This window comes from Lipotes vexillifer, unplaced genomic scaffold (assembly GCF_000442215.2).
Source record: "Lipotes vexillifer unplaced genomic scaffold, Lipotes_vexillifer_v1.1 scaffold443, whole genome shotgun sequence".
Taxonomy (NCBI): domain Eukaryota; kingdom Metazoa; phylum Chordata; class Mammalia; order Artiodactyla; family Lipotidae; genus Lipotes; species Lipotes vexillifer.
In genome coordinates, this window is record NW_006779163.1 from 354,395 (window position 1) to 367,971 (window position 13,577).

At 50.4% G+C, this 13,577-nt stretch overlaps 1 protein-coding gene across 1 annotated transcript in view; it reads left to right on the plus strand.

Annotated features, from left to right (window-relative positions):
* The first annotated feature begins 8,054 nt into the window (after positions 1-8,054).
* KCNG4 (potassium voltage-gated channel modifier subfamily G member 4) overlaps positions 8,055-13,577 on the plus strand; it is a 12,073-nt gene continuing 6,550 nt past the window's right edge. The window contains exon 1 of the mRNA XM_007452552.1: positions 8,055-8,894. Within this exon, the coding sequence (XP_007452614.1) occupies positions 8,055-8,894 (840 nt within the window). The remainder of the gene's footprint in view (positions 8,895-13,577) is intronic.

Below are 13,577 nucleotides of genomic sequence, written 5' to 3' on the forward strand. Positions count from 1 at the left end.
TTTGCTGTACGGGGGCCTCTCACTGTTGTGGCCTCTCCCGTTGTGGAGCACAGGCTCCGGATGCACAGGCTCAGCGGCCATGGCTCACGGGCCCAGCCGCGCCGCGGCACGTGGGATCTTCCCGGACCGGGGCACGAACCCGTGTCCCCTGCATCGGCAGGCAGTCTCTCAACCACTGCGCCACCAGGGAAGCCCGTTGAGCAATATCTTGAAACAGAAAGCTGAAGCAGCTGTCATTGGTCCAGCCATCTCTCTCCTTCCTTCCAGAAAAGGAAGGTAGAAGGGAGGTAGGAGGTGAGAGGGCAAACCTTCACTGCTGAGTTTCCTCTAAGACATCAGAATTCCAGGAGGATGCGACAGAGGGAAGGCAGGCATGGTCCATGTAGAGACAGAGCTGGGCGTAACTGCAGGATTCACAGTGACTGACAAAAAATAGAGGTTCCGGGGCTGGAGTAGCTTTGAAAGCCTAGCCACTTCAAAGACATTCACTGTGACAATCTAGTCCTAACTGGGGAGCCCAAGACTGAATCCAGCCCATTGACATGGCTTATTTGGTCCTCCACGTCAGTGATAGTTTAAAAAAAACAACCCACTTCCAAAGATTAAACACAACATACATACTAAGGTACACACATCACTTGCACGGATTTATAACACTGTGTAATCAGCCTCCAGAACCCTCTATGCCCCCACAAAGGCAATCGCTTTCCAGGCTTTTATCACCGTGGATTAGTGTTGCCTGTATTTGAATGTTCTATCGATGGAGTCACGCTGTATCTGCTCTTTTATGTCCGGCTCCATGCACTTACCATAATGGCTATGAGATGCTTCTGTGTTGTTGCACATGGTTGTAGTGTGTGCATCCTCGTTGCCGTATGGTATTCCGCTGTGAGAACACACGTGATTTATTTACCCACTCTCCTGTTAGTGGGTGTTCCAGTTTGCCACTGTTACAACAGTGTGGTGACAAGCCTCCTAACCCATGCCCCTGGTGAGCATCTGTGCACGTTTCTCGTGGGTACACACCTAGGAGAGGAACTGCTAGGTCAGCAGATGTGCACATGTTCAGCTCCACGGCGCTTTATAAATTTCTCATTAGTTAGCAACATTTAGAATTTGAGAGATGTAGCATACAAATCAGGCTTACAGCTCTCCTTTCAAACTGTAAATGTCCCACAATGTGGCACCCACATTCCCTGTCTGTGAGCTGGGGTTTGGGTTCCCCCACCACCCCTGCCCAGCCTGTCTGAGGCCATCCTCCTGGCTCCTGGAGGCACCTTGACTTTGGGACTCTCAGTGGGAAATGATCCGAGTGTGCTTTCACTGCGAGTCCATAATAAAGATTACTGGGCTGCCTCAGTTTCACCAGTGAGGTCATGCTGAATGACCCCAGTGGTCCAAGGACCTTGATCAGGTCACTGCAGTGAGGGTCCTGATAAATGATCTCCTTGTTCCCAGATGGAGCCTCCTCCCACCCTGGCACCAAGATACTTTTTAAGTTAACTTTAAAAAGAAGTTTTTCAATGAATACATGTCCATGGTTTTTAAAAATAAAATAGTACACAATGATAGAGAGAAAAGGAAATTTCCCTCTCCCTCCCACGTCTTCCCCAAACTCCTGGGTTTCCCTCCCCAGAGGCAACCCCAATTTCTAGATTTTACCCATTTTCAGACACACACACACACACACACACACACACACACACACACACACACACACACACACACACACACACACACACACACACCCCTCTTGTCTATTTTCAAACAAACTAGTGCCTTCAGGGTGATCTGTTCTGCACCCTGAACTTTATGCGTCGTGCTGGTCCTTCCACGTCAGTACATACAGATTGTCCTGTTTCTTTTTCACAGCAGAGTTAAAGCAAGAGTTTTCTCTTGCCTTTATGACTACGATTTATTTAGTCATAAATAAATGACCAGCCCCCTAATGAGGGATATTTCAGTCATTTCCAATCCACCGTTATCCCAGACTATGCTGCAACGAATATCTTTATACAATTGTCTTTGCATACATATGCAAGCATATCTGCCAAATAAATTCTTAGACATGTGATTGTGTGTCAGAGGGCACCCACATTTCTTGTTTTGGTCAATAGTGCCAAATTGCCCTTTAAAAGGGTGGTGCCAGGGGAGTGGTCCAGTGGTCAGGACTCTGAGCTTCCACTGCAGGGGGCACGGGTTCGATCCCCCGTCAGGGAGCTAAGATCCCGCGAGCCATGCAGCCAAAAAAACGGAACAAAAAACCAAAAAGGATTGTGCCAATTTACACTGCTTCCAGCAGTATCTGAGTGAGTTACAGTGGGCTCTGAAAAACGCATATAATTTATCAGATTTCACTGATCTGGATGTGGCCCAGTCTCTGGGGCTTTTTATAAGCTCCCAAGGGTGATGCTAGAATGTTCCAGGGTGGAGAACCGCAGCTTTCATCACCAAAGGCTCCCCCAGGCCAGCGTAAAGTCTGTAGCCCTTGGCAAGGTAGAGAAGCACATCGTTTTTGATTCCCACCTGCCTCTCTGCTCTCTTGCATCACGTACTCGCTGCCTGCCCATCGAGGCTTAACGGCGGGGGTGGGGGGGTCCTGCTTGGGGATTGTTACCCTGGTCGCCTGGTGAGCTGCGTGTGCTGTGATACATGGAGCCGAGGGGCACGGGCTTGAAAGAACCGAGATGTTTTGTTGTCAGCACGAAGTCTCATGATAGGAGTATTTACACCACAGTAATTGGCAAATGCTACAAATCAGCATTCTCCCCTGCAGAAAGCCAGTCATTATCATTTAACAGCCCACCACCGTTTATTTGCCTCGTCTGCTCACTTATAACATGCTGGCATCTGCTCTTCTCATGCTCTGTTATCAGAATCTTGAGTTCCTGTAATAATACACGACAGTGACAATGAAAATAATAATTTCTTATGGAGCATTTACTATGTGCCAGGCTCTGAAGTCGTGCTTCCCATGCATTTACTCATTCATGCCTTATACTAACCCTGTGAGGTAAGGACTATCATTACCCCATCTCTCCCAAGGCACAGAGAGGAAAGGTGACTTGCCCAAAGTCACACAGCCAGTGAGCGACAGCTGCAGCAGAGTAGATCTCAGTAAGTATATGTTGCATGGATCGATGGATCTTAACTTCTGGAAGCAGGTGCTGGCAGGCCTGGCTGTGCAGACAAGGCAGGACCTTCTCGACAAATTGCAAGTCTCTCTGATGACTGGTTTGTGACCTGCCTGCCCCTCCCCCACTCAGGGTTTCTATTAGTTCATTCTTGCTACTGTAGTAAATGCCACAAGATTAACAGCTTGAGATGGCACACATTTATTATTGCACAGTTCTGGAGGTCAAAAGTCCAAAATGGGTCTCACCGGGCTTAAAGATATCTACATCTTAATCCCCAGGACCTGCAAATATGTTACTGATGGGGCAAAAGGAACTCTGCAGACGTGATTAAGGATCTTAAAATTCAAAGAGTATTCTGGATTATCCAGCAGGCTCAATGTAATCACAAGGGTCCTTATAAGACGGAGGCAGGAGAGTCAGGGAAGGAGTTGTGAGGACAGAAGCAGAGGTCAGAGTAATGCAGCGACCAGCCAAGGAGTGTGGGCAGCCCCTAGGGACTGGAAACAGATTCTCTCTCCAAGAGTCTCCAGCAGGAGTGCAGCCCTGACAATGCATTGATTTTAGCCCCTAAGATCCACTTGGCACTTCTGGCCTCCAGAACTACAAGATAATACATGTGTTCTTTTAAGCCATTACATTTGTGTGTTTTGTTACAGCAGCCCTAGGAGACTCATTCATGGTCACAGGTCATCCCTTTATCAGAAAAATGTGGCAGGTGGCAGTCTTTCAGAAGAGAACGAGGATGGGCTGGCTTAGGCTGTCCTGTATCCCAGACTTAGAAGAGGCTAGAAAGGGATGGGGGCCTGGCTATATTCTCTGATTAGCTGAGGTCAAGTGTACACAACGGGGAAATATTGTGCGCAGGAAGGCAGTGGCATTAAGTTAAGAGGGAATTAGGACTTTACCAAGCCCTGTGGAAGGACTCATTTGAATACCCTGGGCCAGGATGCCTGGACAAAGTGACAGCGCTGATAGAAGGCACTGAGGCTGTGGAAAGCACACTGGCCTGCCATTGGCTGGCCCCGCGAGCTCAGACTCTTTCCTCCCTTTTCTGGGTCTCTTGTGGGTGACTTCTTAAGATAATAATCATAATAACAGCGAGCACTTAAATGGGACTTGCTTGGCCCCAGACACTCTTCTTGCTTGCCTTATAAATGTAAATTGACATGTTCAATACCCATAACAAACCAATAGGTAGGTTCTATCATCTTTATTTCACAGATGAGGGAATTGAGGCACAGAGAGGTTAAGAAGCTTGCTGAAGGTCACCCAGCAGGGACGTGGTAAATTCTTGATTGGAACCCATGCACTCCAGATCCAAAGAGAACTGAGAGGTAGGGGAACAGGTTGGGGGAGATTTGGCCAGAGATGTTAAATCGAGATAAGTAATAAAGAGCTGGAGGAGGTGGGGAGACAGAGAGAGAGAGGAGGGGAAAAAGCCAGCAGGAGCTGGAAAGGTGATTTTGGTATCTCATCTATGAGAGGTGCTGGAGCAGCTGTGAGGTCTGAGAGAGCTGGGGAGTCAGGTGGAGGGGGCAGAGCGTCTCCATCACTAACAGGCACCCTGGAGTCTCTTGGAGTGGGCGGAGTGTGGTGACTGGGCCTTGTGGGGCCACAGCAATTATTTGGGTTACACTTATAGACGCACTATGGGAAACTGATCTGATTGAAGCTGCCATGGTGAGGCAGAATCTCATCCCTCCCTGCCATCTTCTTTGTTACCCCACCCCCCACAATTCCAGCCCCCTTGATCATTCATGCAGAACCCTCAGGTTTCAGGCAATACCCTTTGCAAAGTGCTACCCTAGACCGGCTCCATTCCATCAGCCCCTCTGCTCCTGCCTGGATTCCTCCCACTGCCTGGGCTGCAGAAAGCCCATGGAGGTCCCCCCACTCCTGCCACCCGCCTCCAGGTAGCTTCGGAAGACTCAAGCTCGGACTTCCTCACAGATCCTTGCACCAGAGCCCGGAGTCTCTGTTAATTGCACATTCCAACCAGCAAGGTGACTTGAGCAAGCCTCTTCCCTAGACCACCAGGCCTCATCTGCAAAATGGAGCTGATAATAATAACTCCATTTTGGAAGCCAAGAGACTGGCCTCAGAACCTCTTAAGAAAATTAGGAAGAGCCAGTGTACACCGAGCGCCTACCTGAGAAGATGCTTTTGCAATTTTCACCGTCACCGCTTCCACTGTACTCATTTGACCAGGGAGAAAACTGAGGCCCAGAGAGGTGAAGTGACTGCCCAAGGACACACAGCAAGGCAGTGCAGAGCTGAAACCAGGATGCAGGCCGTAAAACTGGGCCTCTTCCTCTTTATCCCGACCATGCTGTCAAACCCACAGAAGGAGGCTGCCCTGTGCCTTCCGGCGTGACTCTCCCCCAACCCCCTCTCCTTCTCATATATTTTACAAACAAGGAAACTGAGGCTCAGAGGCACAAAGTCACCTGTCCAAGGCCACCCATCCACTTACATGGGAGCCAGAGATCCAGGTGTGTACGACTCCAAGCTCACACCACTTCCCGGTCCGTCACACAGCCTCCGGGACTCCCACCCAGCGCTCCGATGCTGGGTTTCTCTGCACCTGTCCCAGGCCTGGGCTAGTTAAAAGCAGTTCCTCCTGCAGCCTGAACCTGAGCATCCCCTGCCCCCCCATCATCAGCACATCCCGAGGAGCTTCCGGGATGCCTGGGACAGGTAGCTGCAGATGTCCCAGCCCTAAGTTGCCCTCCGCTCCTTCCGAGTTTTGCTCCTCCTTGGGAGGGAGGGCGGACAGCTGTCCTTGCCTTCCAGGCGGTTGGCAGAGCGGCGGCTGCTCCTGCCTGCTGCCTGGCTGAGGGAGAGATTATTTCTAAGCCCTTCCCATCCTCCCACCCCCTTCTCTTGCAAGACCACACTGGCTTTCCCGGTGGGACTCAGAGTGCAGAGCCCACCGCTGAAGCAGGACAGCTGGCCCGGCTCCCTCCCAGCACGAACCCCTCAGACCCTCACCTCTCATGGGGAAAAGGGATTCTGGGAAAGGGGATTTGAAAAAAAAAAACAAAAAACACTCCACTCCTCCTGGGCTTTTCTGCAGCTGCTGGAGAGAGAGCTGCAGAATGAACGGACTTCTGGTTTCTGAAGGAGCCAAGGAAAGGAAGGCTGAAAACTAACTCTGCCAGAAACTGCTGTGTTCGGGCTTTCTCTTTTCGCCCCCTTCATCTTCGCCACAAACCTGTCTCTTCCCTGGGGATCGAGACATGGGCTCCCCTTGCCCGGCAGAGAAACAGCTGGAAAGAGGCTCCCTGAGACAGGAGGGTGAGTTAAACTTCGAGGAAAGAAGTTAGTGTTTGCTGCAGTGGCGGGGGGTGCGGATTGCAGGGTGATCTTAAACATCCTTTGTCAAAGCACCGTTTTGAGTGAACACCTTTCCCACGCTCTGGAAGGAGATTTGTGTGCTGGCTACTTCTGGGGGGCAGTGGGTTACAAAGTTGGGTTTGTGCAGTGAATTCAGAAAGCGCAGTTTGGGGGGGTTCTAGAAAGAGCTCCCGGCTGGGAGACAGAGTCCCTGGTTGCACTGGGACTCGCTGTGTGACCTTGGATGAGTCACTTCAGCTCTCTGGCTCTGCGTCTTTTCACTCGGAAAACAAGAACGCCTGGGAAGCGGCTCCCCTGATTTCAAAATACGCTTCTTTCTGCAGATTGCTCATCGTTCTCTGGCCGTACGTTGTAAACGAAGTAATACACGCAGAATAACAGACGATTGTGTGGCGAGCAAGTGTGAAATGCATCGGCTGTGATTCAACTCTTCGCTGTCTGCTGGAACCCAGCTGGCTCTGAAATTAAGAGGAACTTTTATTTCCATTCAGCTGATGAGTTTTTCTCTTGATTGGAGTGCATCTTGGAATGTAAGGTTATGGATGCTTTGGAAACAGCTCTGGCTAGAATGACTAGCACAGGGAAGAGTTGCGGGAGGCTGAGGATGAGAAATATTGTGGTGATGATTTTTTTTAATGCATGGGCTAAATCTGAAACCCTTTCCTGTAAGTCAAGCATCCCAAATAGGTCTGAAATGAAGAGAGCATTAGAGGTCTCTTCATTTCACAGATAACAAGACCGAGGCCCAGAGATGGGGAGTAACTGACTCAAGGTCACACAGCAAGGTGGCTGAGGAAAGCACTCAATGAACACGGAGGAGTGCTCTCATTGATAGCAAAGTCCTCTAAGTGGGAAAGCAAATAAGAGGGCTCAGCTGATCGTTGTGGAGCTTCTCCTGGGAGTCAGACACTGTGCCACATACAATTCCTCGTTACTTAATTTTCTGGGCCTCAATTTCCTCATCTGTAGAATGGGTGTACTAATGTCTACCTCATGGGGTTGTTGAGATGAGTTAACATAGGAGAGGCATGTGGGTCAGTGCCTGCCATGTCAGAAGCATCTAGAAGTGTTCTTAATATACACTTCACATGTGTTACTGCACGTAACCCTCACTGTGTCCAGTGAGGTGGGCACTCAAACTACCCTAGCTGTGCAGATGAAGCAAAGGGCTCAGAGAGGCTGAGAAACCTACCTAGGTGGCAGTCCATAAGGGATCGCAGTTCACCTGGCAGTGAACTTGACAAAGTTTTACACCCTAAGCTCTATTTTCAACAACCGTACTTTGCAAAGTTGGGACGAGTCTTGTCATTGCCATAATGATGCTGAGATCAGAGAGGTTAAGCTACATGCCCAAGACCACACAGCCTGAAAGTGACACAGCTGTTCCAGGGAGATTCTTCTGAGATATAAATAAATGCTCTATCAGGGAAGGGATGTCATCATCATCTCTTTCTGTTCACTGATAGATCCCAAGCACATAGTGGTAGGTGCTCGGTAAATCTGTGTTGGATGGAAGATTAAAAGAATAAATGATGCAGGTGCAGTTGCAGGAAAGCCGACATGAGGAGATGCTGTCTAGGACTCTGCCCTGAGACTGATGTCTCCCCTGTTCTCTTGCTCTTGTCCCTTTCGGGTGCCAGGACGTCTTCAGTGATACCCATGCCTTCCAGAGACAGGGGCCCGCATCCCAGACACCATCACCTCGGCTCCTGCGGCCCTTTGAGTCAGTTCTTGCCACGCCCCGTGGAGCCCCCGTCCATCAAGGGCATTTACTACCGCAGGGTCCGGAAGCTCGGAGCGCAGGACGCCTCCTGGACGGCGGGCTTGAAGAGGGAGATGCTGGTCAACGTGGGGGGCAAGCGGTACCTCCTTCCGTGGAGCACGCTGGACGAGTTTCCACTGAGCCGCCTGAGCAAACTCCGCTTCTGCCGGAGCCACGAAGAGATCGCGCAGCTCTGCGACGATTACGACGAGGATAACCAAGAGTTCTTCTTTGACCGGAGCCCCAGCGCTTTCGGGGTGATCGCGAGCTTCCTGGCGGCAGGCAAGCTGGTCCTCCTCCAGGAGATGTGCGTGCTGTCCTTCCAGGAGGAGCTGACCTACTGGGGGATCGAAGAAGCCAATCTGGAGACGTGCTGCCTGCAGACACTGCTGAGGAAGCTGGACGAAGTGGCCGAGCTGTGCACGGAGGAGACGCTGCAGTGTCGGGCAGCCGGCCGTCCCACCGTGCACACGTCCCGCTGGGCGCTCTTCATGAACCGGCTGCAGGAGATGGTGGAGAACCCGCAGTCGGGGCTCCCCGGAAAGGTCTTTGCTTGTCTGTCCATCCTCTTCGTGGCCACCATGGCCGTCAGCCTGTGCGTTAGCACCATGCCGGACCTGAGGGCAGAGGAGGACAAGGTGAGTGTTCCGTCTCTGTATCGGGCATGGTGCCCGGGACCCGCGGCACTGAGGGCCCACAAAAACGTTTAATATCGTTGCAAACAAGAAGGAAAGAGGGACTTCCCTGGCGGTCCATTGGTTAAGACTCTGCCCTTCCAATGCAGGGGGCGTGGGTTCGATCTCTGGTCGGGGAACTAAGATCCCACACGCCACACAGCCAAAAAAAAAAGAAAGAAAGAAAGAAATGAATATGATCCAATGTGAATTGTACTCATTTTCACACCAATGCAGCAGTAAAAGATAATTTTATACATTTTTTTTTTGAAGAAGGAAGCACATAAAGGGCACCCATGAAAGTCTTGAGGGGCCCTGCCTCTGATAGAGAGCCCCAGGCATTGACAAAGCCATTGTGGTCTTAGTGGGCTGAGCTGGCCCAGCCCGGCCTCTCCTGGCTCTGTGACCACTGGCAAATTGCTCCACCTCTCTGAGCCTCAGTTTCTTCCTCTGTAAGACGGCTCACATCACTATGAAGGTGCACACAGTCCATGCACCCATTGTATGTTAACTGAGCAGCTACTCTGTGCCAGGCACTAGACCAGAACCAGATTCCCTACTTCCTTAAGCCAACCTTCTCATGGGCATCTCAGCTCCATTGTCAGATGAATAAACTGAGGCTTAGGCCACTTAGCTTCCTTGGAGTAACCAAGTGAAGATGCCAATGATGACAGAGACTCTCGGCCCTTGTTCCTGAGCCTCCCAATCAGTCCCACCGGATGGGGAACTCACAGATGAGTTGATTTGAAAGTGACCCTGCCCCAGGAGGCCAGGGCAGAAACGTTTACTCGCCCACTCCTGCCCTCTCTTTCTGGGAAGCTGTGGGAGACTGCCCACACCCCCCAGGGGGCCAGATGGTCTGAGACATGAGATAAGAATCTAACATTTTGTTGGGAAGGTTATTGGAGAGCTTCAAACTGAGAACTGGATTGTTTCCTAAGTTAAAATGTTGCTCTATAATCCTCCATGGCTCCACAGCACCTAACTTATGGAGCTCACATTATAGCAGAGAGAGAGCCGATAAATAAAACATATACATACGGCAGTGCAGGCTGTATATGGTTTATAACTGGTGTCAGTTGACCTAAGTTCCCTTCTCTTAAACATACATCCCAGGGCTTCCCTGGTGGCGCAGTGGTTGAGAGTCCGCCTGCCGATGCAGGGGACACTGGTTCGTGCCCCGGTCCGGGAGGATCCCACATGCCGCGGAGCGGCTGGGCCCGTGAGCCATGGCCGCTGAGCCTGCGCGTCTGGAGCCTGTGCTCCGCAACGGGAGAGGCCACAGCAGTGAGAGGCCCGCGTACCGCAAAAAAAAACCCCAAAAAAACATATATCCCAGGGAGGATCAGAGAACTTTCCAGATAGAGAGGACTTAGATGGAGAACTAGCCAGTGCTTCACACCCGGGGTAGGCTGTCAATAAATTTTTGCTGAATAAAATGTATCTTGTTCAACCTATTAATATTTTGTCCTAAAGGAAACCAACCAAAACGTTTCGAGTTTCAAACAGCTTTTTTCCCCATAGAGAGGACTGTAGCTCTAATTGTAGGCATTTCTTTCATTCTTTAGAATGAAATCATATAATTTAATAGCCTGCTTGTTCACAGAAATATTTACATGTGGACGCTGCAGTAAAAAGATTAGGACAAAGTAAGGGGCCTCCGTCCCCTGTCCCCTAACGGTGCCCTTGATCCCCGTTGCTGAGGAAGGACCCCTGGATTTTTCACAAGGCTGTTCCTCTTAGGGATGGATTTTCAGGGAGCCAGGATTTAGATTGTGCATAGGGACAAGCTCTTTTCAAAGCCTAATGCTTTGAAAATTACCCAGGGTATGAACACAGGTTGGGGTAACAGGGACTTGGAAAATTAAACTAGAGGTGGGTAAGAGGCCCGCAGAACCGGGGAATCAGGCAGCCATTTCTACTTGTGGGACAAGGGAGGCGATGCCCCCGGTCCAGTTGCAACCTCTGTGCAACTGTGAAGCCACCCCTGGGTGTTCTGCCCAGAGAGGGGCTGGGAGATGCAGCCCTCCAAAAAAATGTGTGTCTATTTCGGTGATGATTCAGAGAGCCTGGAGGCTGAGGACCAGGCGGGCTTCGTTCTTTCAAACTGCGCCCTTACGTTCACATAAAAAGATGATGTTCTTTCCTGGCCACACGTGCCTGGTATTTCGTATTTGTCCTCTGGGACATCAGTCTGAAAGCAGCGATTCAGCACCGACTGCAAAGCTGGACAGCTACTCCTGGGAATGCCCGAGAGGTGGGAGGGTTCGAGTCACCCTGAGGGGATGTGACTTGCAGAACACCTCCATCAGACACGGAAGAGCTGTCACGCAGGGCTGGAGAATTAGCACACCTGTGAAGAAAGCATTTTCCTTGCCCTTAATTCTATCTTCTTACAGCAACATCCCTTGAGTAAACTTGGCAGTTGGGGTGCAAGGTCTGTGCCCGAGATTGCAAAGTAAGATGGAGGAGGCAGGAGGCATTGTGGACAGGAAAGACCAAGCCAAGTGCCTAAGCACCTCTAGAAGCATTCAGACTCTGCTGGGTTCCCTGGGGGAGCTCGGCCCAGAAGGGATGAGAGAACTGATGCTTATTAAGTGCCCTTCAGGAGGCTGGCATTTGACGGGATGGACTTAATCCTTGTAACAGCTTTGGGAAGTGAATACCACTTCTGCCCCCATTTTACAGATGAGGAAACTGAGGCTCAGGGAAGCTTTTTTATCATTTTCCTAAGCTCAAAGTTAGTAAGTGGCAGAACCAAGATTTGAGCTCACCTCTGCCTGGCTCTAAAACCTGACCCCTTACACCCCTTCTTCCAATGCTCAGCCCTCTACCTGTAGGCTAGATCCTCAGCCTCAATGGCACTTAGCATTTCTAAGGCATCTGGACTTTGTGAAGTGCTTCTCTGTCCAGGGTAATGGTTCTGAGTGCCGACACCCTGGGTTTGAATCTTGGCCTCATCCCTCATGAACTCAATGATCTCAGAAAAGTCACTTAACTTCTTTGAGCCTCAGTTTCCTTATCTGTAAAATGGGGATGCTATTAGCCCTTTCCTCAGGGGGTTATGGTGAGGATTAAAAGAGTAATTTGTGTAAAGTGATTGGAACAAAGCCGACACATGGGAAGTGCTCAAAAAATGTTAGTCGTCATCATTATTCACTTATCAGGTACTAGTTAACAGGAAGTCACCACATTTATCCTTCTATTCATTCATCAGCAGTCATGGAGTGCCTACTAAGTCTATTCTTCTAGATGCTGCAGATAAGACAAATTTCTCACTTTCCTGAAGCTTATATCCTGAGCATCCCAGCTCCAGTTTTTAAATTGAGGTGAAATTCACATAACATAAAATTAACCATCTTAAAGTGAACAATTCAGTGGCATTTAGCACATTCTTAAGGTTGTGCACCAACACCTCTATCAAGTTCCAATACGTTTCCAAAAGAAAACCCTGGACCATTCAGGCAGCCACTCCCCACCCCCACCCTCAGCCCCTGGCAACCACCAGTCTGCTTTCCGTCTCTGTGTCCCTATTCCAGACACTTTGTATAATGGAATCATACAATATGTGGCCTTTGGTTTCTGGCTTCATTCACTCCACATAACGTGTTCAAGGTTCATCTGTGTTGTAGCCTATGTCAGTACATCATTCCTTTTTAGGGCTGAGTAATATTCCACTGTCTGTAAATGCCACAATGTGTCTATCCATCCAGCCAGTGATGGATTCCTCAGGTTCTTTGCTTCCCTCTGCCCGAGTCCTCTACCAGGGCTGTCACCCCTGCCATTTAGCCCTAGCGCCCTTTCCTTGTAGCCCTTGCCTGGCCTCTCTGCTGGTCAGAGCACCTTGTCCCCACTCTGGGGGAGTCAGAAGGTCACCAGGCTGCTACAGCTGAACACATGGTCCTTTTCTCTTGACCTTTTTATTCCTCCTTACTGCTGCTACCTGGCTCTGCCCTCGGACGAGTCACTCTGTTTCTCTATGCCTCTATTTCCTCACCTATAAATGAGGATAATGCCAGCACCTGCTCAGAGGGAGGCAACAGGACTGACGGTCTATTCATGATGTGCCGGCACAGAGCCAGCACTGGCTGTTTTTACTCACCTTTGGGATTCGCTCATGCCCCTCCCACCTGTGCATCTGCTTTGTTCCTCAAACTCTCTCCCAGCTCCGTGGGACCCCTGGGGACAAGCACAGGCACATGCTCTCACATACCCTCCTGTTCTAGCTTCTACATCTGCCCAGAGGTTTGCTTGGGACTTCGGGGATGTTGCGAAGGGACACATTCTGGATTGCATCTGTGCAAAGTGCACTGGATGGGAGCAGAGCCTTGGTGCGTTTGGGGGTGGGATGGCGGGGCTCTGCTTCCCCCGCCCCCTTGTGCCCTGTGCTGTGCTTTCCGCGTCTCGCTGGGATGGGGAAGGAAGGAAAGCACAGAGAGATTTTTTTTTTTTTACAGAGATTTTTAAAGACCAGGTGGAGCCACTGGGGGCCCTTGAAGGAACAATTCCTTCCTGGCGCGGGTGCAGCTCACCTTTGAGGCTTCAATTCCGTCCCACTCCTCCCCGCCTTTGATAAAAAGTCTCATGCTGGGGCTTCCCTGGTGGCGCAGTGGTTGAGAGTCCGCCTGCCGTTGCAGGGGACACGGG